The sequence below is a fragment of the Neoarius graeffei genome, chromosome 17 (genome assembly GCF_027579695.1).
Source record: "Neoarius graeffei isolate fNeoGra1 chromosome 17, fNeoGra1.pri, whole genome shotgun sequence".
NCBI lineage: Eukaryota > Metazoa > Chordata > Actinopteri > Siluriformes > Ariidae > Neoarius > Neoarius graeffei.
The window spans coordinates 5716960-5744572 of record NC_083585.1 but is presented as its reverse complement, the minus strand read 5'-3'; the positions used below and the strand labels follow the sequence as shown (position 1 = coordinate 5744572).

Sequence of the window (27613 nt, the reverse complement as noted above, 5' to 3'; positions counted from 1 at the left end):
CACTATGTCCTGGTACTTAGCCTTCTTTGCCTGGTGGGATATGGCTAGCCTCTCTTCCCAGGGAACAGTGAGTTCGGCGAGGATGATGGACTTTGAGCTCCTAGAAAGAAGGATCATATCCGGTCGGAGGGTAGTTGCCACCACCTCCTGAGGAAAGACCAGCTTCTTTCTAAGATCCACCCTCAGCTCCCAATCTGATCCGCGGTATAGCATTGATGGTAGGCAGTCAGGTCTTTTCTTTGAGACTTTGCTGCCTTCTGGCTGGAAGCTTGTGAGCCTTGGTGGTATTGGTGGCTGTTTGTTGGCGTGGCACCTCTGTAGTTCGACCCACTTAGCGACCTCGGTGAGGACTTTGTCATGTCTCCACCGGTAGCGCCCATCCGCCAGGGCTTTTGGGCAGCTGGTCAGAATGTGGTTCAGTGTGCAGAGGCTGGCGCCGCACTGGCCACAGGATGCCTCTTGCTCCTTGCCCCAGACCTTTAGGTTGCTTGGTGTGGGTAGGAGATCAGCCACAGCGCACAGCAGGAAACTCAGCTTGCCTTGGTCAGTGCCCCAGAGCTCCTTCCAAGACAATGATCTCTCGAGTACCCCCTCCCACTGCATCCAGCGCGCCTGGGAGCCCAACCCCACTGCTTTAACTCGGCGGTCTTCTTCAGTTGCCTCCCGCACCCTCTGTACCACCAAGTCCCTTCTGTCTCTGATGTTGCTTTTCGACCAGCTCTTGACGCTGTAGTTGCCAAGCCCGAGCCGTCCGCGACACGCAGTGCCCACAATTTCCTGGTGCCTCCAGTACGCTTCTGCTTCTTTCACCGCCTCAAGGGGTTTCCACTTCCTACCGCAGTTGATGGCGGCACTTGCATGCCTCACTTTTGTGTCCCTGGAGTCCAAAAGCGTGCATGCTGCCCTTGCCTTGGTGGCCTTGAATTCTTCTATGACAGAGGAACATGGTAACCGGAGAATTGATGACCTGCTGTAGAGGTTGACTGAGCTGAAAGCTGGAGGAACGCCCAGCCATTTACGGATAAACCTGCTACAGACCCTCTCCATTGCTTCAACTCTGGTCATAGGGAAGTCATAGAGCAGAAATGGCCACTGAAGTCTTGGTATGATGCCATGCTGAAAGCTCCATACCTTGAACCTGCCCAGCAGCAAACTCCTGTCTATTCTTCTCAGCCACTCCTTTAGTTGGGCTGCAGTATCCTCAAGGTTCCCGCTGTCCTTCAGGGTACTGTCATAGCTCTTCCCCAGGCACCGGATTCGCTCCTCCTGGATGGTTGGAATCTGTGATCCCTGGATGCTGAAGGTATTATTCGACAGACTACCCTTCACCATGCACAAGCTCCTGGATTTGCCAGGCTTAAACTGCATACGGCCCCAGGTGGCCATCTTCTCCAGTGAGCTCAGGACCCATCGTGTCCCAAGAATGGATGGGGTCATCACGGTGATGTCGTCCATGAAAGCTCTGCAGGCTGGATGCCTTGTCCCATCCGCTGCCATTGGCCCTCTACACTGAGACTCTCCGGCTCTGAGCAGCAGGTTCATAGCTGCCACAAACAGAGAAACTGATATGGTGCAGCCAGCCATTATCCCTTTTTCCAGCCTCTGCCACTCGGTGGTAAAATCCTGCACGGTGAACCTCATGTGTAGAGAGCCCATATGCGACATCACCAGGTTGATGACCTCTGATGGCACTTGGTAATGTTGCAATGCCTTGCAGATAAGCTGGTGTGGGACGTTTGGGTAAGCCTTGGCGAGATCCAGCCAGACCACTGAGAGAGACTTCTTGTTACTTTTTGCCTCCTTAATTATCTGGCTGATTACCGATGTGTGCGCCAAGCACCCAGAGTACCCCGGTACTCCTCCTTTCTGGACACTTGCATCGACATAGCCATTGGCAAGTAAGTATGAAGTCAACCTTCTAGCGATGATTGCCCAGAAGACCTTCCCCTCGATGTCCAATAGGGAAATCTCTCTAAACTGGTCAAGGCTTGATGAATTCAGCTCCTTGGGAATGAAACAGCCCTCTGCCAGTGTCCACAGCAAGGGTTCTTGCTTCTTCTTCCACAGTGTGCGCAGGAGTGTGGCCAGTCTCCTTAGCAATTGCGGGCAGTTCTTATAAATCTTATATGATGTCCCTGATGGACCAGGAGCAGATCCCGCCCGAGCTCGTCTCACTACTGACCTTACTTCTTCAAAAGTGAAATCTGCCATGTTGAACGGGGTGCTTGGATTGGGCTTTGGGATAGGGAAGGGGCACTCTCCTAGTGGTAGGTCTCTGTTGGGGTCGCTATGTGCTGCCTTTACAGCATCTTCCACTTCTTCCTTGGAACATGCCAGTCTCCCGCTCTTGGGCTGGCCGAGGAGGTCCGATGTATAGCGGAATGGATTGTTGAAGAAAGATTTCCTCTGCCGACGCTTATCTTTCTGTCTTTTCCGCGTTGTCTCTGCCCTTTGCAGCTGGAGTAGGTTTCTCCGCACCTCTGAACTTAGCTCGCTCAAGGCTTCCTTCTCTTGATGTTCTGCCTTCCGCCACCTCTTCTTGAGTTCTCGCAGATCTTTACGCATTTCGGCAATGCGACATTGCCTTCTACTGGGGCCTGATGGCTGTTTCTCAGGCTTTCCTTCCTTAACTCCAAATCTGTCGTGGCATGCTTGGTACACTGTCTCCACCAGAGTCTTGATCTTTTTCACAGCATCCCCTTTCAAGGTGTTGTCTAGGATGATGCTGAGGTCTTCATCCAGTTGCGCCCACCTGTGGTCCGTGGCGGATGGTAGGTTTAACCGCGGCTTCTTTGGCAAGCCCTCCATGCGCTGGGCTTCTTGGCTCATCCTTGAACTCGCAGCAGGTACAGCTAGGGGGTCCTGAGCACTGTGGTGTGCCTCCTGACTCTGGACCTCCATCGACTGACAAACAGGGCTAACAAACTCTGAGATTAAACTCTGGGTTATGCTAGCTGTTTTGCGCTGCTGCAACTGCTCTTTGCACTTGGATTTGCCTTGGTGAATTTTCACGCCGTGCTCGTTCTTAAAGCTTCTCCCACAGATGGAGCACCTTCTATTTACCTCACTGTCCTGTCTTTCCGCATCCAAGTTCGTAGTCCTCGTATCGTTGTCCGGGTCAGTTGCCGTGTGATCCGTCCTTGACAGCAGATTATCCTCCCCCCCTCCTCGGTCTGCTTGGGGGTATTCTCTTTGATTAGTACTCGTAGCGTTTGGTGCAGTCTGTCGGGGTGCTAGCCCTAGGACTATTGCGTGCCGTCTTTCCGTGCAGTCATCCATTCTTTCATGGAAGTCCGTGGGTCTTCCCCCACCGCCAATGGGCCTTTCCCCATGGTCACGACAGTTAAGATGAAATAAACACCAAAGGTGTTCAAAGAAGAAGCTATTATTTCTCACATGCACAATCAAGCACAGTGAAAATTCATCCTCTACATTTAACCCATCTGAAGCAGTGAACACACACACAGAGCAGTGGGCAGCCATACTACCGCACCTGGGGAGCAGCTAGGGGTTCAGTCCCTTGCTCAAGGGCACTTTAGCCCAAGGCCACCCCATGTGAACCTAACTGCATGTCTTTGAACTGTGGGGGAAACTGGAGCACCCGGAAGAAACCCACACAGACATGGGGAGAACATGCAAACTCCACATAGAACGCCCCCCCCCATCAGCCACTGGACTTGAACCCAAAACCTTCTTGCTGTGAGGTGAGAGTGCTAACCACTATACCATTGTGCCACCCTATATTTCTGAGATGAGAGAAAGCTACCTGGGCTAATGTTATCAATATGAGTTTCAAACCAAAGACTGGAGTCAATGATCACCCCAAGGTCTTTTACTGCTCCTCATGAAGAAACTGAAAGGTCATCCACAGTTATTATATAATCCTACTTCTAGCTGCATGTGGTCCTAATACAGGTACTTCTGTCTTGTCAGAGTTAAGTGAGATGCCCTGAGACCGAGATGCTGATCTCTTCTGCTGCTCAGACCTGCCTGATCCATCCTGATGCCCTATGTCTGGCTGGAGTCTCATCACATCGCTCCTGTGGAGGACAGCCCCATAAGGACAGTTGAAAGTCACACTTGGAAGATGTTCTGGACACTTACAGTAATGCTTTTATGGCTGAGGACTACAGTTGACTTGCTAACTTTAGGACTGCAGTTGTCACGAACAGTTTTGCAGTCAAGTTTTCATCAATGAAAAGTTTATAACATCAACGAAACTGACTTCATGTTAAAACTGTTAAAATGTTATCACATTGTCTGTTATCACGCAAATGAAGATGGGTTCCCTTTTGAGTCTGGTTCCTCTCAAGATTTCTTCCTCATGTCATCTGAGGGAGTTTTTCCTTGCCACTTTCACCACAGGCATGCTCACTGGGGATAGGTTAGGGATACAATTAGCTCCTGTTTGAAGTCATTAAAATTCTGTAAAGCTGCTTTGCGACAATGTCTATTGTTAAAAGTGCTATAAAAAATATAGCTGCAAGCAGCAATGTGGAGGCCAAGCAGAATTGGTGCGACAGATTCGTCTTGACCCAAGGATTCCAGATATAGTGGAATTTTGTTTCTACCCAAAAAGCATCATGAGATATGAGCCAGAAGTCATTTTCCCTAGTTATAGCGCCCCCTAGCGGCCAATTTGTTCCAAATTTTTGTGGGCCTTTGTGGAGGGGTGTGGCATAATGCCACCAAGTTTTGTTAAGATATGCCAAAGGGCAGCCGAGATATGAGCACACTTCCTGTTTCACATCTGCATAGCCAATTTTGATTGGCTGCCACGGCCAAATGCTTATGAAATTCAAAACACTGAGGATAACTTTTGTGTGCCTTGGTCCACTTATGCTACTTACCAAGTCTGGGAAAAATTGTCCAAAATTTGAGGGAGGAGAAGCATTTTAATTGATTTTCACCAAATTCAAAATGGCAGAAAATCTCCTGTGTGGAATATGACGAGATAGGGCACGTTGGATTCGTTTTGACTGAAGGATTCCAGCCGTACTAAGGTTTTGATGATCAGATGTACGGTTCAAAAGTAACAAGCAGAAATGTACTTCCAAATTTGACCTGTTGGTGGCGCTAGAGTGTTTGAGGTGGTGAGCTGAAATTTGCTGCGACGAACCTAGACACAGCCTAGAATCAGTGTGCCAAATTTCACAACCTCTCGTCAGACGGTTCTATGGGTTGCCATAGAATGGCAATGATTTTAACATAATTCAAAATTGCGGAAAATCCTCAAGGCAGAATATGACTTCATAGGGTGCGAGTGATTCGTCTTGACCCAAGGATTCCAGCAATAGTGGAATTTTGTTTCTAACCAAAGCGTATCATGAGATATGAACCAAAAGACATTTTTCCTAGTTATAGCGCCCCCTAGCGGCCAATTTGTTCCAAATGTTTTCTGGACCTTTTTGGATGGGTGTGGCATAATGCCACCAAGTTTTGTTAAGATAGGCCAAAAGGCGGCCGATGTATGACCACACTTCCTGTTTCGCGTCTGCACAGCCAAATTTGATTGGCTACCACGGCCAAAAACTTATGAAATTCAAAACACTGAGCATAACTTTTGTGCGGCTTGGTCCAATTATGCTACCTACCAAGTCTCGGAAAAATTGGTCAAAAACTGAGGGAGGAGAAGCATTTTAATCGATTTTCACAAAATTCAAAATGGCGGAAAACCTACCAGGTGGAATATGACGCCATAGGGCGCGTTGGATTCGTGTTGACAGAAGGATTCCAGCAATACTAAGATTTTGACAATCAGATGTACAGTTCAAAAGTAACAAGCAGAAATGTACTTCCAACTTTGACCTGTTGGTGGCGCTAGAGAGTTTGAGGTGGTGAGTTGAAATTTGCTGACCAGAACCTTGAGGGAGCCTAGAATCAGTGTGCCAAATTTCACAACCTCTCGTCAGACGGTTCTATGGGTTGCCTTAGAATTTCAATGATTTTAACATAATTCAAAACCGCGGAAAATCCGTAAGGCAGAATATGATGTCATAGGATCCAATGGATTCGGCTTGACCCAAGGATTCCAGCGATAGTGGAATTTTGTTTCTAGCCAAAAAGCATCATGAGATATGAGCCAAAAGTCATTTTTCCTAGTTATAGCGCCACCTAGCGGCCAATTTGTTCCAATTGTTTTATGGGCCTTTTTGGAGGGGTGTGGCATCATGCCACCAAGTTTTGTTAAGATACGCCAAAGGGCGGCCAAGATATGAGCACACTTCCTGTTTTGCGTCTGCGCAGCCAAATTTGATTGGCTGCCATGGCCAAACGCTTATGAAATTCAAAACGCTGAGCATAACTTTTGTGCGGCTTGGTCCACTTATGCTATCAACCAAGTTTGGGAAAAATTGCTCAAAAATTGAGGGAGTTGAAGCATTTTAATTGATTTTCACAAAATTCAAAATGGCGGGAAAACTATATGGGCAGAAAATGACGTCATGGGGTGCGTTGGATTCGTCTTGGCCCAAGGATTACAGGGATACCAAGTTTTTGAAAATCGGACCAACGGTTCAAAAGTTACAAGCAGAAATGTACCTGCAAATTTAACCTGTTAGTGGCGCTAGGGGGTTTGACGTAGAGGCCTGAACTTTGCTGAGAGTAATGTTGAGACTGTCGAGAATCAGTGTGCAAAATTTCCCAACTTTTTACCAGACGGTTCTATGGGCTGCCATAGACTTGCAGAGGCGGAAGAACGTTGAATAATAATAATAAACAGTAGAAACACTATGGGTGCCTTCGCAGCTTGGCCCCCAATAAACTTGACACATTCCTCAGTTTTATTAAGCTGGTGTCTCTCATCTGGCTTTGCAGAAACATACAACTGTGTGTCATCAGCATAACAGTGAAAACTAATACCATGCTTACAAATTATATTACCCAGAGGTAACATATAGAAAGAAAAAAGCAATGGGCCTAAAACGGAACCATGTGGAACACCAAACTTCACCTTAGTATGCAAAGGAAAATTGCCATTTACATCAACAAACTGACAGTGATCAATTAAATAAGAGCTGAGCCAGGAGAGGGCTGTTCCCTTAACTCCCACATTGTCTAGTCTATCCAGGAGAATAGAACGATCAATGGTGTCAAAGGCTGCACTAAGGTCAAGCAATACAAGCAGCGAGACACAGCCCTGATCAGATGCCAACAGTAGGCCGTTTACTACTTTAATCAGAGCTGTCTCTGTGCTATGATGCTGTCTAAATCCTGACTGATACAGTGGTGCTTGAAAGTTTGTGAACCCTTTAGAATTTTCTATATTTCTGCATAAATATGACCTAAAACATCATCAGATTTTCACACAAGTCCTAAAAGTAGATAAAGAGAACCCAGGTAAACAAATGAGACAAAAATATTATACTTGGTCATTTATTTATTGAGAAAAATGATCCAATATTACATATCTGTGAGTGGCAAAAGTATGAGAACCTTTGCTTTCAGTATCTGGTGTGACTCCCTTGTGCAGCAATAACTGCAACTAAACATTTCTGGTAACTGTTGATCAGTCCTGTACACCGGCTTGGAGGAATTTTAGCCCATTCCTCTGTACAGAACAGCTTCAACTCTGGGATGTTGGTGGGTTTCCTCACATGAACTGCTCACTTCAGGTCCTTCCACAACATTTGGATTGGATTAAGGTCAGGACTTTGACTTGGCCATTACAAAGCATTAACTTTATTCTTCTTTAACCATTCTTTGGTAGAACGACTTGTGTGCTTAGGGTCGTTGTCTTGCTGCATGACCCACCTTCTCTTGAGATTCAGTTCATGGACCGATGTCCTGACATTTTCCTTTAGAATTTGCTGATATAATTCAGAATTCATTGTTCCATCAATGATGGCAAGCCATCCTGGCCCAGATGCAGCAAAACAGGCCCAAACCATGATACTACCACCACCATGTTTCACAGATGGGATAAGGTTCTTATGCTGGAATGCAGTGTTTTTCTTTCTCCAAACATAATGCTTCCCATTTAAACCAAAAAGTTCTATTTTGGTCTCATCTGTCCACAAAACATTTTTCCAATAGCCTTCTGGCTCGTCCATGTGATCTTTAGCAAACTGCAGACGAGCAGCAATGTTCTTTTTGGACAGCAGTGGCTTTCTCCTTGCAACTCTGCCATGCACACCATTGTTGTTCAGTGTTCTCCTGATGGTGGACTCATGAACATTAACATTAGCCAATGTGAGAGAGGCCTTCAGTTGCTTAGAAGTTACCCTGGGGTCCTTTGTGACCTCGCCGACTATTACACGCCTTGCTCTTGGAGTGATCTTTGTTGGTCGACCACTCCTGGGGAGGGTAACAATGGTCTTGAATTTTGTCCATTTGTACACGATCTGTCTGACTGTGGATTGGTGGAGTCCAAACTCTTTAGAGATGGTTTTGTAACCTTTTCCAGCCTGATGAGGATCAAAAACACTTTTTCTGACATCCTCAGAAATCTCCTTTGTTCGTGCCATAATACACTTCCACAAACATGTGTTGTGAAGATCAGACTTTGATAGATCCCTGTTCTTTAAATAAAACAGGGTGCCCATTCACACCTGATTGTCATCCCATTGATTGAAAACACCTGACTCGAATTTCACTTTCAAATTAACTGCTAATCCTAGAGGTTCACATACTTTTGCCACTCACAGATATGTAATATTGGATCATTTTCCTCAATAAATAAAAGACCAAGTATAATATTTTTGTCTCATTTGTTTAACTGGGTTATCTTTATCTACTTTTAGGACTTGTGTGAAAATTCGATGATGTTTGAGGTCATATTTATGCAGAAATATAGAAAATTCTAAAGGGTTCACAAACTTTCAAGCACCACTGTACATTTCATGGATGTTATTCCTATGTATATATGAGCATAACTGCTGTGCGACAGCTTTTTCTAGGATCTCAGAGATAAAGCAGAGGTTTGGTATTGGCCTATAATTGGACAGCTGACAGGGGTCGAGGTCAGATTTTTTTTTAATCAAGGGTTTGATAACTGCTAGTTTAAAGGATTTGGGTACATTGCCACTGCTAAAAGAATAATTTTTTTTTTTAGAAGAGATTTGATTGCTTCTAGTGTTCTGTTTGAAGAATCATGTAGGTAAGAGATCTAGTACACAAGTTGAAGATTTTGATGAGGAATTAAGTGAAATTATTTCAGACTCTCAAAGGGGAGTAAAAGATGAATCATTGCTCTGATGTGGTTATAGTGTTCTCTCCACAGATACTTATCAAATTGGCTGGCTTTAAATTGATATTTTCAATTTTGTTCTTGGGGGGGAAAAAATAATGATCATTGCTACTACATATTGAAGGTGTGCATGTGTCTGTGGTGGTCTTATTCCTAGTTCATATTGCCAAAGTATAAGGATCTAGGATTATTTTTGTTATATTCTATTAGAGTAGAGAGAAAAACACTGATCTACTGCATTAAGAGCTTGTCTATATAGTTCAAGAGGCTCTCCTTACATGCTAATTGGAATACTATCAACTTTGTTTGACACCATTTTCTAACTTTGTTTTAAGCTGCATGTGTGATCATTATACCAGGGTGCAATTTTTTTTCTCTTGAATTATTTTCTTTTAAGTGGAGCTACATCATCTAAAGTGTCGCAGAATATTGACTCAAAGCTGATAAAAGTTCTGTGGAGTTTGATAGTGATCCAAACAAGTTGATAACTAGGGGAAACTTCTGATAAATCTTCATGCAGTAGTTGGTGTAAATGTAATTTTGAAGTGATGGTGTGGCAAGCTGCATACAGAATATTATTGCTCAGACATAGTTTGAATCAGATGAGAGTCTGACGCTACCTCAGATGATGTGGAAGTCAGACTATATTTTCTATATTTAATACAAGTATTAGATCAAGAGTGTGACCACCATTATGGCTCAGTCCTATGACGTTCTGATTAAACCCTAATGAATCTAAAATGGACACGAACACTGTTTTCAGAGGGTCTTCAGGGTTATTGAAGTGTTAGGGTTCTCCCAGTCAGAATGGTCAACTTACTTCTCGAGACCCAATGCCTTCGTGCCGCCTACAGATCCGGGACGGAGACACCGCAAAAGAAACAGACCAGGAAAACCAGAGATAGGTTTCACAGCCAGTTTATTCACAGTTCCTTCGTCGAAATGAAAACATTTTTGAAAACATTTTATAGCATCCATTTATCTCTGTGTTTATGTTTTGTCTACATGTACGTAAATATGTGTATGTTATGTGTGCAGGGGTGATAGCGTTCCGGCGCCGCGCCGGATTTCCGGCGTACCGTGGCTGGGGAAAAAAAAAAAATCTAGTTCGCCCATTGTCCTGTGTCATTCTGAGATGCGCAGATAGACAGTAAAGGGAATTCGGAATTCCCTTTACTGTCTATCTGCGCATCTCAGAATGACACAGGACAATGGGCGAACTAGATTTTTTTTTTCCCCAGCCACGGTACGCCGGAAATCCGGCGCAGCGCCGGAATGCTATCACCCCTGTGTGTGTATGTGTAATGTGTGTGTGTGTGTGGGCGTGTGTGTGTTACGTGTAGGAATGTGGCGTAGAAATGTGTGTGTGTAGGATGTCAGACTATGACATCAGCTATGTTTGTCTCCTCAATTGCGTGCAATTGAGGGGACCTTGATCTGGGGCAGGTTACATCAGTGTGTGTGTATAAATCTTGAATCAAGCATAACATAATGACATATTTCTGATGATATGACATGATAGCAAGGTACAAATAGATTTTAAAGGTCATTGCTGACGTACACCCCTTCAGGTCAGATATAACATAGGGCAATATGTACTTAAGATGGTGATGGAATTTTTAAACACAGATAATATATCTAGTCTACGAAGTCTAGTCAAAGAAGGTCAAATACATCAGAAATTAATGCCAAGTTAAACAGAAATAGTTTAAAGGATCTAAAAGCTAAAGGATGAAAAGCTAAAATATTAAAATCATAAATTCTGAACACATGAATGTGTCTTGTGCTAAGTCAGCAAATTACATCTTGATTTCATTAATATGTAGTAAGACAATCATAAGCAAAATAACATAAGAATATGTCTAACAATTTTAAACAAAGATATGTTAAAAGAAAATAAACAAAAATAAGAATAAACTTAAACAAAGAAAGTCATACGAAACATAAGAAAAAATAAAAATATGTCTGGCAAAAACAAAGAAATGCTACTGTACTTCACCGGAGGAAGGTCAAACAGGATTCAGGATTAAACTCAAAGTCTTAACATTCGAATCATAAAGTCTTAACAATCCTAAATTATATTCTGTAATTATAAAACTAACTTAAAACTATAAAACTAACATGAATCACTTAATGCAGCTTTAAATCTAACATTAAATCCAACATTCAATCATTTCAACTTCAGATTCAACATTAAAGAAACTGGTTAACTCTACCAATCTTAAATCACAATCCTAGCTATAAAACTAACTTATATCATGGCTTTAAATTTAACTTTTAATCCCAAATACACGTTGGCTATGCAGCTGCGAGTGTGTGAGAGTGGGTCTGACATCATTGCAGACCTTGGCGCTATCCAGACACATCTCTGATCAACAATACACATCCCACATCAAAACAAGCAAAATGTTCTTAAACAATGTCTAGCTGAGACAGAAGGCCATTTCAACTGAACAGAATCTGTCCTACAAAGGAATAAAACCTAACATGAAGTGAATATTAAAGTCGACAATAATTCATTTTTTGTCCAAAGAAACAACCAATTTGAGATGAAATCCGCAAATTCAGAAAGAAATTCAGAACACAGACCACAGATCTGGAAATAATTAGCTGAATTGACTGGGTAGACTTATTTTTTTGCTATGTATGTTAATTAGTGCTGTCAAAAATGTCGTGTTATTAACGCGTTAACTTGACTCAATTTTAATGGCGATAATTTTTTTATCGCGAGATTAACGCTCTGTGACATGATGTAGGTTTTTCATAAGCTTTTGAAACTGCCAGGAACTTGGAACAGAGACTTTGCTTAGAAAACCGATAGCAGCTCAACTGTAATGCCCAGCCCAGCCAGAGTCCTCTGCCCCCCCCCCCAAAGAACCAGCGCGGGCAGGGCGCGCTAGTAGAGATGGGATTTATGGCTCTTTGATGGGATCCGCATCTTTGTGATCCGTTCTTTGAAAAGAGCCGTTCAAAAGACTGGCTCATTTGGCTCTTTTTAAATATTTATTCAGTTTTAAGAAGACAGCGTCTAAAGAAGCCAGATCCCTCTGAACTGTAAACTCAATGCTATCCCAGAAATCCTTCCTGTAATATGCAAATTTGGCCACCTCTGATTGGACAGCGCGACGCATCAACAGGCAGAAAGTGTAAAAGTACAAAATGTGTTAAGTGCAGGGATGTGATTTGGGGCTGGTGAAATTATCTGAAAATTTTAACCGGGCGGCCCCCAGCTGGTCCAGGGCAGCGCCCTGGTGGGGGGACAAGGGGGGCGAAGCCCCCCGAAGCTCCTGGGTTCTGGGGTTTTCTGACTTAAAAATTGTACTAAAATGGCAAGCAAACACACAAGAAAAAACTTGTCATGATTAACAAATTCAAGCCAATTTAATGGTCAACATGCAACTCTGAGCCCCTATAGTAAATTCAATGATTCTTAACTGACAAAAAGCCAAAACATGAAACCTAAAAATGTCATTCTAAATTAAATCATCTGCATTAGAATAAATAGAAAATTGTATAAGGAAAAACAAAATTTATACTTTCAATTACTGTAGAAGTTGAACATACCTAAATGTGCCTTTTCAAACAAACATGATGCAACATAAGAATTCATCCACCATTATTTATTAAACTCTATTGCTCCTGGCAGTCTCCCGGTTTGCTTCTTATGTATGGCAACTTCTAATATTTGATGAAGTTACTGCACACCCCGTTTAGACAGGGTAACAGGATTGACACAAAAAAAATTAGTTATGCATAGACTACTTACCAAAACTGACATTTTTAAGTAAATATTCTCAGATTCAGTTCATTCTGCCATCCATATAAAAGATGAGAATATGTAGATCCTTGGCTACAAATAATTTCAATAATAGCTTTTGGGAGCATTTATTTTTGTTATGTGATTAATCACGGTAACAGAACTGACACAAACCTCTGGGACAGGTACAAAAATTAACAAAACATCGAAAAAATATCTTTTCTTAATGGCATTTTCAATTTGTGACATTATATGTCCATTGTGGTTTCCACAGTCTTGTCGTTGAACATGAAAAAGTTTCAATTCCACCTTTGTCCAACATTAAGAATCATGTCTGAAAAAAAGTCTCTCTTCAGTGGGACAGCCATTTTTGCTCATTTTCGACCCTAAAATTTGCTACAAAATACACATTTATGAACCAAAGTAGTCAAATTTTGAAGTGCAAGGTAGAACTGATGATGTTTTATCATATGAGACCATAAAAAGGTTTTAGAAATCTCAAAATGTAAACAAAACACGTCCGGACAAAAAAAAAAAAAAACGTTTTCTGTGAAATTGACTCATATACAGAACTGTACAGTGTTCACTCACTTGAGGATTTTCATATGCAAGAATAAAAATCACTTTCACTAAACAACATTCACAAAAAATGTGTTTGCAATTAATTGGGATCCACTGTTTTTATCATTTCAACTGCGCATCAGACCCTCGGCCAATTGAAAATGTCTTTCATGCACTTTTCTCCCTCATGAGAATTTTGAAAAGTTGGCAAGTATGTATTATTTGCACTAACATTTTAATATTGAATCAACAAATCAAAATTGTGTATAATTACCTTACATCCACGCTGTGGGAAAAGTTTTGAGTGAAAAAGGTGAAATAATCTGTGATGAAGTTGGCAGAGACTCTGAGGTAAAGTGAGAGGAGGCAGGAGGGGTCAAGCATCACTGCCGCCTCACAGACTCACTTTCCCGGGTTAAACTCCCACCACTCCCCCTCTCTCTAGCTTTTGTTTTGTTTTCACTGAGTAACCATTTTGATTTGTAAACTAGAGCCGTGATTTAAACTGCTGTTTCTTCGGACGTAACTAAAACAAACTGAAATAAAAACCGCCACTTCTTTTCTCCTCAGAAGGTTTAGCCTCCGATGCTAACCTTTTCACCACAGCTTTCATAGCGTGCGCATGCGCATCCAGGAAGCAACAGATAGTGCGAGGCCCCGTTGCCATGGCAACCTTCGTCACTCCGCGAAAACATACCCAACTGTCGCACGTGCAGTGACACCATCACCACTCACAGGTTTATTATGGGGAAAGAAATTAGCTGGGTTGTTTTTTCATCTTCCCCATGTTTATTTACTTTAAAAACACACACACACCAAACTGATGATCAGGTGCATCTTTACGCTCGATCACGGAGGCTGCCATCTTTCAACTCTTTGTTTGAAGCGAGCTTACATACAGCTATCTAACAAGCGCGATCATTGGTTGTTACAGAGCGATGGGCCAATCACGTACCCCGTTTCATCTCAATGACGGAATTACTGAAAGTCGGAATGAATAGGATATGAATGCGGATTTTTGAGCGAAAAATCAGAAAATTTTTTTTTTTTTATTTTGAGGTGAAAAAAGCGGAATTCCGCAAATTTGCAGAAAAATCACATCCCTGTAAGTGAGCTGAAACAGTAAAGATCAGATTCAATGCAATATTTATCAAGGAACAACTTAAAGTTAATATAATAGTGTACTTTATATTATAATCAAGCATGTCAAGCCTACCATCACTGTGTAACCTGTCTCTCTGATTATAGTTGTAGACTCAAGCAGTAGATCACTTCACTCATGGTTCTTTTGCTAGCCCCGGTGCTCGGCTTAGGTTTCACTTTGCAGTGGCTGTGTCAAGACGTGTTATGCTTTGCAATAAAAAAAACATTGGTACAAAGCAAGCCCATTCACTTTTTTATGCTGATAAGAGAATTACAATGGTTTTTCATGTGATAAAAATGTGCGATTAAATTGCGATTAATCGCGAGTTAACTATGACAGTCGCGACATTAATTGCGATTAAATATTTTAATCACTTGACAGCACTAATGTTAATATAAAGAACTTCAATCATATTGAAATTTTGTTCTGGTTTTTGTATGATGTCTAGGTTATCATAACAAATAACTATGACGCCTTGTCCACTACCAGTTAGATGAAGCTGATATATATAGCTGAGAATGAAGCATATAGCTTCATTTAAATGCGACATACTCATTTGGTTTGATCCACATTTCCGTTAAACATCTCATCTCATTATCTCTAGCCGCTTTATCCTTCTACAGGGTCGCAGGCAAGCTGGAGCCTATCCCAGCTGACTATGGGCGAAAGGCGGGGTACACCCTGGACAAGTCGCCAGGTCATCACAGGGCTGACACATAGACACAGACAACCATTCACACTCACATTCACACCTACGGTCAATTTAGAGTCACCAGTTAACCTAACCTGCATGTCTTTGGACTGTGGGGGAAACCGGAGCACCCGGAGGAAACCCACGCGGACACGGGGAGAACATGCAAACTCCACACAGAAAGGCCCTCGCCGGCCCCGGGGCTCGAACCCAGGACCTTCTTGCTGTGAGGCGACAGCGCTAACCACTACACCACCGTGCCGCCTCCGTTAAACATAATACATTAAACTCCTGCTCCATAATAATTCTATGAAGAATTAGTCTCATGCTACAGTACTACACTGATAATAGTGTTACAGTTGAATCATTTATATGGTGGTAATTAATGACTACTTAATAACTACATAAGATCAAAAGAAAACATTAACAGTCTTGTTTAAAAATCACTAAGATTGTTTTAAAATATGTAGTCCTTTAATATGAACAATTAGGATCAAAGTACAGGACATTTTAAGCCAGGGGTCTTCAATCCTATCCGCAAAGGGCCGGTGTAGCTGCAGGCTTTCATTACAGCCAAATTGGAGGCTCACTTGATTGTTGATTGGAGACGAGGGTGAAATGATTAAACAAGTGAAATCAGGTGTAGCTCCTGCTTGGCTGGAACGAAAGCCTGCAGCCACACTGGCCCTTTGTGGATAGGATTGAAGACCCCTGTTTTAAGCAAAAGCATGAATAAAAACCATTTAATTTGACAACTTTAAAGCATGCAATGTCTCAGAGTTATTGCACTTGTGGGTTTTAAATGTACCTGAATAAGTAAAACTCTTCCCACACTGTGAGCAGTGATACGGCTTCTCTCCTGTGTGAATGCGCTGGTGTGTTTGGAGAGCACTCTGCTGAGTAAAACTCTTCCCACACTGTGAGCAGTGATATGGCTTCTCTCCTGTGTGAATGCGCTGGTGTGTTTGGAGAGCACTCTGCTGAGTAAAACTCTTCCCACACTGTGAGCAATGATACGGCTTCACTCCTGTGTGAATGCGCTGGTGTGTTTGGAGAGCACTCTGACGAGTAAAACTCTTCCCACACTGTGGGCAGTGATACGGCTTCTCTCCTGTGTGAATGCGCTGGTGTGTTTGGAGATCACTCTGACAAGTAAAACTCTTTCCACACTGTGAGCAGTGAAACGGCTTCACTCCTGTGTGAATGCGCTGGTGTGTTTGGAGAGTACTCTGATGAGTAAAACTCTTCCCACACTGTGGGCAGTGATACGGCTTCTCTCCTGTGTGAATGCGCTGGTGTTTTTGGAGATCACTCTGACAAGTAAAACTCTTTCCACACCGTGAGCAGTGAAACGGCTTCTCTCCTGTGTGAATGCGCTGGTGTTGTTGGAGATGACTCTGCTGAGTAAAACTCTTCCCACACTGTGAGCAGTGATACGGCTTCTCTCCTGTGTGAATGCGCTGGTGTGTTTGGAGATCACTCTGCTGAGTAAAACTCTTCCCACACTGTGAGCAGTGAAATGGCTTCTCTCCTGTGTGAATGCGCTGGTGTTTTTGGAGAGCACTCTGCTGAGTAAAACTCTTCCCACACTGTGAGCAGTGAAACGGCTTCTCTCCTGTGTGAATGCGCTGGTGTTTTTGGAGAGCACTCTGCTGAGTAAAACTCTTCCCACACTGTGAGCAGTGATATGGCTTCTCTCCTGTGTGAATGCGCTGGTGTTTTTGGAGATCACTCTGACAAGTAAAACTCTTTCCACACTGTGAGCAGTGATACGGCTTCTCTCCTGTGTGAATGCGCTGGTGTGTTTGGAGATGACTCTGACGAGTAAAACTCTTTCCACATTGTGAGCAGTGATACGGCTTCTCTCCTGTGTGAATGCGCTGGTGTCGTTGGAGATCACTCTGATGAGTAAAACTCTTCCCACACTGTGAGCAGTGATACGGCTTCTCTCCTGTGTGAATGCGCTGGTGTTTTTGGAGATGACTCTGACGAGTAAAACTCTTCCCACACTGTAAGCAGTGATACGGCCTCTCTCTTGTGTGAATGCGTTGGTGTCGTTGGAGATCTCTCTGACGAGTAAAACTCTTTCCACACTGTGAGCAGTGATACGGTTTCTCTCCTGTATGAATGTGCTGGTGTGTTTGGAGATCACTCTGATGAGTAAAACTCTTCCCACACTGTGAGCAGTGAAATGGCTTCTCTCCTGTGTGAATGCGCTGGTGTTTTTGGAGAGCACTCTGCTGAGTAAAACTCTTCCCACACTGTGAGCAGTGATACGGCTTCTCTCCTGTGTGAATGCGCTGGTGTGTTTGGAGATGACTCTGACGAGTAAAACTCTTTCCACACTGTGAGCAGTGATACGGCTTCTCTCCTGTGTGAATGCGCTGGTGTCGTTGGAGAGCACTCTGACGAGTAAAACTCTTTCCACACTGTGAGCAGTGATACGGCTTCTCTCCTGTGTTAATGAGCTGGTGTCGTTGGAGAGCACTCTGTTCAGTAAAACTCTTCCCACACTGTGAGCAGTCATGCGGCTTTACTCCTTTGTGACTGCACTGGTTCCATTTGAATGCATTCTGATGACCAAAACTTTTTCCACAGTCTGAGCTGTGGTGAATTTCCTTCTCTACATCATTATGAGAAGTGTCAGAACTGAAAGCATCAGTTGATGTTGGCTGACTACTGGAGCATTTGGAGGGGATTTGAAGTTCATATTTAATCTCTCTTGATTCCTGAAGTCTCACAGACTCTTCATCATGGTATCTCTGGATGCACTGGTCAAGATAAATTTGAGATGCACAGGAACGAGGACATGTGGAGCAGGAAAAGACTTGCAGCAAAGTGTTCTTTACTTCTGGGGAAGTGAAAGGACAAAAGTATCAGAAATTTTACATGAAATGCAACAAGATTATAAAATCTAAGCACAGTAACCTAATGTAAGGGAGCATTTTTACTGAACCTCAAACTTTCAAGATTCTACATGAAGACTGAGGAGAAAAAAAAAGTATCTTTGAGGACAAAGATACAGCAGCCACTAGCTAGGAATACTTGTAGATTCAATAAGGTGCTGGTACAACAGCTAGGCACAGCACTGGTCATAGCCCCGTGGGTCAGACTGACAAAGGGGGAGTAGTTGATTTCTGTTTGATATAATGTTAAGTCTAGGTAATGGCAAGCCTAGCCTTATTTACATCTCATCCAGGATTAATAAGGAGACTCAGACCGAGCATTCAAGGATCTGAAACATACAACAATGGGCCTTATTTATCAATCTGGTTATGAATAGATTTATCTAGAAGCATTTACACAAGAAGGTCTTTATTTTTACATATGGATTGTCATATTTAAAATGCTTATTAATTTCAATGAAACACACAGTTAATGAAATTAAATTCTGTGGGATTTTGTGAAACCCACTTGATTCATATTAATGTAAATGGTGAAAGAAAGAAAGCCAGCATCCATAAATTAAGACACAAGAATGGCCATACAGAATTGCAGGCATATAAAAAAAAAGGGACACATTGCAACAGTTCAAATGGCATTCAATTCAGTCTGCAGCAGTACAGAGGTTTTGCATCATCACTTGACCCCCATAGCAATGGTAACTACACCACCATGACAGTAAGCATGCTTGTAGTGCTTCATTCAGATGAGTTAGTTATTATTGATCAGTATGGGAAGGTTTTGCTGTGTTTTTGTATGTGCAAAGTGTTCTGAATGAAAGAGACATCAAATGTTTTAATTTTTCATCGGGGGAAACAAAATAGAGAGATTTCTACGTAGAGATGAAAGTGGAGCAAAGGAAAAAACCCTGAGATTGGGGGGGGGCAATGTCCCCCAAAAATATTTTAATAACATAACATGCAAAACCCTGCATTCTAGTGCATTTTAGTATTTATTTTCACTAAAACAAGTTATAACTTTTAAGCCTTTTTCTTTCATGTACATTAATGATTAACATGTCAAAAATATCAAATTTAATTCCCTTAGTTATTGAGTAATTTTCAGGAGTGCATTTAGAAAACACGGTGGTTTTCCTGGCTACACAGTTAATTACTTTGAAAAAAAAAATCAGACAGTTGAAGGTAAACTCAGCAAAATCCCAAAACGCTACTGTTAAAAAGTAAAGGTCTGTTAGAGTTTCTAAAGCTTTCAGGTTTCAATGTTGGGGACATTGAGCCTCGTTTATCAATCTTTTAGTAAAGTTGTGCGTTTGCATAAGCTAAAGTGAACTAAAAATTTCCAATTCATATTTATGTGAGTTGAAGCCAATTGTTTACATTAGTTCGTATTGTCTGTAAATTTAAACACACCAATGAATACCAAATTTCTCATATAAATCAGGGGCGTAGGGTGTGTGTGTGTGTGTGTGTGTGTGTGTGTGTCACACATTGACTGGCAGCCTGAGTACATTATGTAACAAAACATAATTACCATTGCTAGTTTTAGGCAGCTTAGAAACAGGCTCTTCCATTATTGCTGTTTCTTCCATGTTTTCTTGATGTTGTGTTCTAGAAACGGCACTAAAACTTAGCTTCCAAACCACAAAATGCAACTTTGATTGGGGGGGGGGGAATATATATATATATATATATATATATATATATATATATATATATATATATTACACACACACACACACATAATAAATTGCTTACCTCTCTTCACGTCGAAAGAAGGAGGAAAGTTTTGCTTGTTTTGACATGGCGAATTATTAACACAAGAGAAAATACTCGTAATTCGCAACTAAAAAGACTGCAGCTACACTGGCAGCTTGAACATGCTTTCTAGTGCGATTGTGTTGCGCTTGCGCAGAATGGTGTCAGTCCTGAAGGCGCGCACGCGCCTAACGAGCTCCAGCATGTGCGCCGTTAACAAAGAACACCTGTCTTTAATCAATTAACTATGTTTGGGCTATTTAAGGACTGCGCCCATGCAAGGACGATGCGAAGTATTACGCCGCGTCTAGGAACGTGAAAAATCCGAAAAATAAATTTCTCCATTCGGAAAACCGGAGATTTAAGAGTTTTGTCAAATATCCGGATTTCCGGGTCATTCGCAGAAAAAATCCGTCGGAAAATCTAAAAACCTGGAATTCCGGGAAATTCCGTAACACTTTCATGACCAGGGTTGTAAATGTAAAAGGGAATAATGGTGCACAAACATTGGGCGGAACTCTGTTGAACGGAGAGGTCAAAAATACGATCATATGCTCACTTCATTTCCACAAAGGTAAGAATTCCAAAAATAAAATAAAATTAATTTCAAAACTGCAGCAAGGTGCTCATTCTTATACAGTGAAGTGAACATGAGCGTCAACACAGCAGCTTGTCATTGCCTAACCTTCACTGAGACTTTAAAAGTGCATTTACATTCAGGGGTCCTTCGGAGCACGTTGTGCGCGCACTTGGGACCTTGTCATTATGGGAAATGCCCGATGCTGATTTGACTGCAATCAGCATGCGCATATAAGGATGCTGTTTTCACAGAGACTTTGCAAGTATGCGGTGGTAGACAGATCTAAGTGCAGGAATAGTGTTTATTAGCAAGCGTGATATTTGCAAAAATATAACACAAGCAAAACCAAAAGCTGAGTCATAAACATGGCTCAAATCATGACAGTGATTTAAAAAAAAAAAAAACATTCAAAAAGACTGTGTTCTTATATGGGTGTGCCGATTGTTCTCAAATCAGCATCAGGTGTTTCCCATAACGACTGGGGCCTGTGAGCGAGCGCAGCTGCTTGAGCGTGTATAGGCGTGACAGTCAAGAGTTTGCCTGCTGTGTGACCACAACTTTTAGTTTGTCTGTATATCGCCAAGCATCATCACCAAAACACCCATTTTTCATTGATAACCCATCGCAAAGCACTGCGAGTTGTAGTGTGACTGTAGCTTTACACCCATGTTCACTTCACTGTACAAGAATAAGCACCTTGCTAGACTTTGTCTCTTATGCTCAACTCTCTGTATAAGATTGAGCGCCTCACTGCACTTCATATGTTTACGAGCTATTTTCCCTTCTACGTTTTCAAATCTTTCTCATTTTTTCCCCCCGATAATGAATTACTTTTGGTAAATTAAAAAATCTGATGTCTTTTGTTTCATTCAGAATGATTTACACATCCAAAAACACAGCAAAATCTTCCCATACTGATCAATAACAACTAACTCGTCTGAATGAAGCACTACAAGCATGCCTCCTGTCATGGTGGTGTAGTTACCATTGCTATGGGGGTCATGTGATGGTGCAAAGCCTCTACAGGAATTTCCTTACTGTATTATGCAAAGAATGCCATGGTGTGGTTTGTAGTAATAAAGCAACCACTTAATTGTCCCTGAATATGTTGAAATTTTCAAGCTGAAAGAGTTTAAGGAGTTAAAAATAAACATAATTAAAGATTCTTTCTGTATGGCATGACTTGTGGAATTATTGAATTTAATACTAAAAATAATGTTATTGCTTATTAAATTGGTTGATAATATAAATACTGTATCACGTGCTCCTGAAATAAAGCAAATGTGTTCTAATTGATTTGTATAATGCTTGATGGGTTTGACGGACAAGTGTATTAGCCAATTAACAACTTTGCTTGGTTCAGGCATGCTGCATGTGCGTGTTCAACTAACTTCTATCCAGCCAGCTGGTTATATTGCACTGAAGATATTATAAAATGTTTTTTTTTTGTCCCTCCCTCCTGTGTGTTTCTGTAATATGGGGAGGTCTGAAAGCATTGTCCTATATTGTGTGTTTGTTGTGATAGGCCATGTGTTTATTTACCCTGATTTTCTCCCTAATTTAGCCATGGCCAATTCCCACCCATCAGGCTACTCTTCCGTATCACAAAACAACCCCCAACCAGGGAGGGCTAAGGCTACCATGTGCTTCCTCCGAGGCAAGTAACACCAGTTGACCGCATCTTTTACTCATACAATGTCAGTGGGTGGCGTAACACACTCAGAGGAAAGCCCAATCCACTCACTTCCATATGAATGTGCATGAGCTCACAGACACCCGTGACTCACTAGTGTAATTAACAGAGGAGAGAGAGAGCATGTCACCCCTCCTTCCCAGAGAGCCTAGCCAATTTTTCTCTCTTGAGCTCCCGACCACAGATGACTGTGGCATTATCAGGATTAGATTGTGGCAATCTCCCGAAAATAGGGAAGATGATGGGGAGGATATTTTTCTGCTGCGCCACTCAGAATCCACAGGGCATGCATTTTACGCTACTTCTGGTTAAATTGTGCATGATGAATAAAAATACAGCAGTATTTTGTGGTTTACTATATATTCAGTTTCAAACAAGTAACCCTAGAAATGGGTTATGATTTTCAAATAGTCATTAAAAAATTTAAAAAAAATCAATTAGTTTATGCGACAATCCTTTTTTTCTTGCTTTGAAAAAAAGAAGTTTCCCGTGTTCACTTGGTGCCCACTATCATCATGACCTTTTTGTTCCATTTGAGTTTTGCGAATTTTGGTTAAAGGCAGAACATGATCCTCATCAGGAAATGGCTCGAAACACAAATACAATCAACGGTATTTCAGAATAACCAGCACTGAGTTTATTCAGTATGTTGAATGGAAGATGTTTGGTTATTTTTCTTCTGTCATCAGTATTAAGTTGTACTCATGAGAAATGTCGACTAATTAGCACTCTTATGGAGAAAAGCCAGACGTTACAAAGGATTAGCAATAGCAAGAGATGTAGTGGGCTGACTTCACGTGTCTCAGAGGAAGCCGACAGACTTCACCCTCTCTGGTTGGTCATTGTCATATGATAGAGAAGTCCTACCTGGTTGGTGGAACTGGCCAAAATGAGTTCTCTGGGGGAGTGCTCTGGTTATTGTAGACTCCATTGTACAACAGTATTCATCCCAGAAACAATATTAGGCTAAGAAATAGGTCACTAGATGATGCAGAAAATAACCTCTATAATCTCTTAGACTATAGTAACACCTTTTTGTCTGGTTGTTCCTGTAGGTGCAGGACTGAGTTCTTTGGTGCCCTCCTCTTCATACCACACCAAGAGCTCCTGTCCTGGGTTAATGGGTCGACAGCAACGATACAGAATTCCCCCTCGATACTGAAATGCCACAAGATTCTGTTCTTTATTATTATGGGCACAATTCACATACCTAAAAGAATGAGGCAAGATTCCAGAAAAGGTAAAAATCAGATCAGCGTTACAAACTTAGAGAAAGCATGGCAGAGATACCAGTGACAGCAAGAAGATAAAGTTCTTCCAACAAATTATGAGCTGTAAAATCAAATCACTAAAAAGATCCAACAACTGGTGTATTTCTCACCTCATCCAATTCACATGCATCTCTCTTTTGGTGTCGATGTATTTTTCACACTGCATGCTCCTGTATATCTGTAGAAAAATACCACATTTACATTTTCTTCACTAAATCAATCAATCAATCAATCAATCAATCAATCAATCAATCAATCAATCAATCAATCAATCAATCAATCAATGTCTTTAAATGAGGGATACAGAAATGAGAACGATGGCTCGTGCCAATATTACATTAAGGCTTATGAAGGTTGAATTAAAGGTTCTTGACTGTATCTTTAGATTCACAAAACAGCTGACAAGCTTGGAGATGAATTTAGTAACTACAGGAAAATGCAGGCAAGGCTTTATCAGAATTTAGGCAAAGGAAAGGTTTCTCATAAAAGGCTTTACATCTGACATGGCAAAGCTGCGCTGTGAATCAGACTTCTCTGATAAATATCTGCCCATTGTGTTTTGGTCTCTAAACAGACAGCTTAAAAAAAACAAAAAACAAAAAAAACCCAAACAAAAACCCCCACACAACTATAAAGTCAGTTCTGCCACCAAATTGGTTTTATAGAAAATATTTTGGATTTGTACAAGTAATTGTCATTTGCCATAAATGTTCAGTAGGTAATGTTGGTTTAGTTCAGTATTGCAGTGTTAATTTTGAATTTAAAGAATTTTAAATGAGACTTCGTCTTGTACTGAAAATTGTAGTTTCATTTTAGTCTTATTTTATTTATTAATTTTTTTGTTTCATTTTCATCAAAATTTAAGAAGTGGAACTCAATTTTCCTTTTAGTCTAATTCTAGTCAAAGTTTTAGTCATAATTTTCTCACACAGTTGCATGGTACTTGTAAAATGTTTTAAGAGGGGCTGTTGCAGGAGGGGTATTGTGGGATGACCCCCCCAGTATGTGTCTGGGATTTTTTTTTTGCTATGCAGGTTATGTGGAGTTAGCCACGACTGTAATGGTGATGACCGCTATTTTCATATGATGATGTTACTTTGTTCAGACCAATGCCATGTGTATCTGTGTCCTGATGCATATATCTGTTATGCCGCTTTTCCACTACAAACGCGGCTGAGTCGGGCTGAGCCATGCCGTGCTGAGTTGGGCTGAGTCGAGCTGAGCGGGGCTGTTGGAGTTGCATTTCGACTACAACCGCGCTGAACCGTGCTGGCTGGAAGTGGGTGGACACATTGGGTGGAGTTAGCGAAAGTGGGTGGACGTCACGTGATGTCGTTAAGCAGCACAAACAGTGACATCAGTGAGCTTTTAAGCGGTAGTCTCACAGCCCGGATAGTAAACAATAAACATGGAGTCGTTAGTGTTGCTGGTCTTGGTGCTGTGGCTTGTTGTCACCGACAACGCCAACAGATACTGGCAAGAGCGTATAGATGAGGCGACGCGCATAAGGCTTCAGAAATTCTCGTAATTCGTAATTATTCTTCTTCCAGGTTTACGGTGTTTACAGATCCCAGCGTGCTCGCGGGGCGTGTGTGGGCATGTGAGGACACTCCTCCTCACCAATCAGTGCACAGGGGAGTGTCTGCTCACGCCCCCAGCCTCACTCGGCTCGCTTTGGCTCGCTTCGGCTCGCTTCAGCCCCACTCCAAAACGGTGCGAGTTTTAGGGGCTAAGCAGGGCTGAAGCGAGCCAAGTCGTGCTGTTCTTTGGTAGTCGAAACGCGAGCCGTGTCGGGCTGAAGTGAGCTGAAAAAGGGTAGTGGAAAAGGGCCATTAGAATCTAGGAGCATTATGAAAGCCATGCGAGTAGGTGAGTGAGCCTACCAAACCAGATTCACTTCTTCCTAACTATGGTCAGGAACCTGAAAAAGAGGGAAGGCAACATACTGGAATGAATTTTGCTAAAGGATTTCTCCTGGCTGGAAAATTCCCTCAAGAAATACGTTAGGATGTCTGTATGGACAGACCAGCTATTTTGGTTCATCTTTATTCGCCAGGGCATAATGACCAGAGATTTTGCTTTGCTGTCTTTTTACTGGCCCTCTCTGTGGGCTGGTCATTTTGGGTTCACATGACAGCATGCTGTGTGCCTGTTCTCACTGGTCAAATCACAACCATGTGAGCTAATGCACATTAACATTCTAAACTAATGCAAAAGCAGTGCACAGCAATGAAACAAAAGCCATGTCCAAAAAAAGGTCAAAAATTAAAGGAGGGGCCAAACAAATTTAGGAAAAAAGCAGGCATTAGGAGGCATAGGCTTTCAAATGTAAACAAAAGTGCTCTGAGAGCACAATATCCCCCACTGGCAACTATGTCATAACTCTGGTAAAATGCGATGGAATTGAATGAAATTGCAATATGCATATTACCGACATATACAAAGAATCCTGTCAAGTTCCGTGAAATTCCTCCAAAAATTGAGAGAGGAGTTGATTTTAGAAGGTGAGTATCCTTCCAAGATGGAAGGATGGACATTGCCATGACATAATCCCCCTTCGGGCATTTCGGACAGTGGGAGATTTATTTAAAAAAAAAAAAAATATATATATATATATATATATATATATATATATATATATATATATATATATATATATATCAACATACTGTTTGGGCATCAGCATTTTCCTCCAGGTGCTCTGGTTTCCCCCCACAGTTCAAAGACATGCAGATTAGGTAAAATAATCCAGCCACTGGGGTTGCACAAGCTAGTACATACTTAGTGCTGGTCCCAAGCCTGGCTAGTTTGGTGAGGGTTGTGTCAAGAAGGGCAGCCAGTGTAAAACCTATGCCAAATCAAATATGCGGAACAGATCTGCTGTGGCCACCCCTAATGGGAGCGGCCGAAAGAAAAAAGTAGTTTGGGCACTAGCATCCTTAACTGACCACAATGCTATTTTTGAGGAGCAGAATGAAGAGCTCAATATGGACATTAAAACATAGCTATAGGCTAGGCTGCATGTTCATTTAAAACTGCTGTAATTTGCCCAACCATAACTGACTCTCATATGTACCAGAGGTTTTCAAGCTTGTTGGGGCTGAGGCACACCAAATTAAGGTTGATTATTGATTATGAAGAATGTCACACACATTATGATAGGCTTTAAGGTCATTAGCAAGATTTGACCCACAGTGTACTACAGCAGACTGTCATAATTGTTAAACAGATAGGTAAATCAGACAGGCCATTGTATAATTTATTAAAAACATGAGGCAATCCAGTGTTTCCCATTAGTTACAGTTGTGGTCAGAAGTTTACATACAGTGACAAATGTCATGATATGAATGATATGAGTGATATGAATGTCATAGCAATATTTGGGCTTTCAATGATTTCTCTGAACTGTTCTTATTCTGTGGCAGAATGATTATACAGCATACATCTTAAAGAAGAAAAAAAAGGCAGAGAATTCAGTGCACAATTTTCTTTGGGTTTTCTGAAATCAACACAGGGTCAAAAGTATACATACAGGGTCAAAATTTTACATACAACACACCTAATATTTGTTTCTTTGCAAGATTGACTTCGACCAAACATTTTTTGTTTACCATGAACAAGCTTCTGGCATAATTCTGGTTGGATATTTCACGACTCTTCATGGTAGAATTGGTAGAGTTCAGTTCATTTTTTTCCCCCCTTGGCATGGACTTGACTTTTAAGCACGGGCCATATATTTTCAATAGGGTTGAAGTCAGGGCTTGTTTTAAGCTTAATGTTAGCCTGCTTTATCCTCCACAACCAGCTCTGATGCACGTTTGGGTTCATTGTCCTGTTGTGACTCCCAATCATGTTCAAGTTTCCAGTGGTTTGAGGTTATGCTGAAGAATTCTAAGGTAATCCTCCTTCATTATTCCATCCACTTTGTGCAATGAACCAGTTCCACTGGCAGTAAAACAAAGTTTGTGTTGAAAGTTTGTGAACCCTTAGAATTTTCTACATTTCTGCATAAACATGACCGAAAACATCATATTTTCACACAAGTCCTAAAAGTAGATAAAGAGAACCCAG

The 27613-nt window shown here is 41.7% G+C and overlaps 1 protein-coding gene across 1 annotated transcript in view; it reads right to left on the bottom strand.

Moving 5' to 3' along the window:
- The window catches only part of LOC132901310 (zinc finger protein 850-like), an 808362-nt gene that overhangs the window by 187339 nt on the left and 593410 nt on the right, over positions 1–27613 (bottom strand). Inside the window, exon 19 of the mRNA XM_060943616.1 lies at positions 16164–17790. Coding sequence (XP_060799599.1) covers positions 16164–17790 — 1627 coding nt within the window. The remainder of the gene's footprint in view (positions 1–16163; positions 17791–27613) is intronic.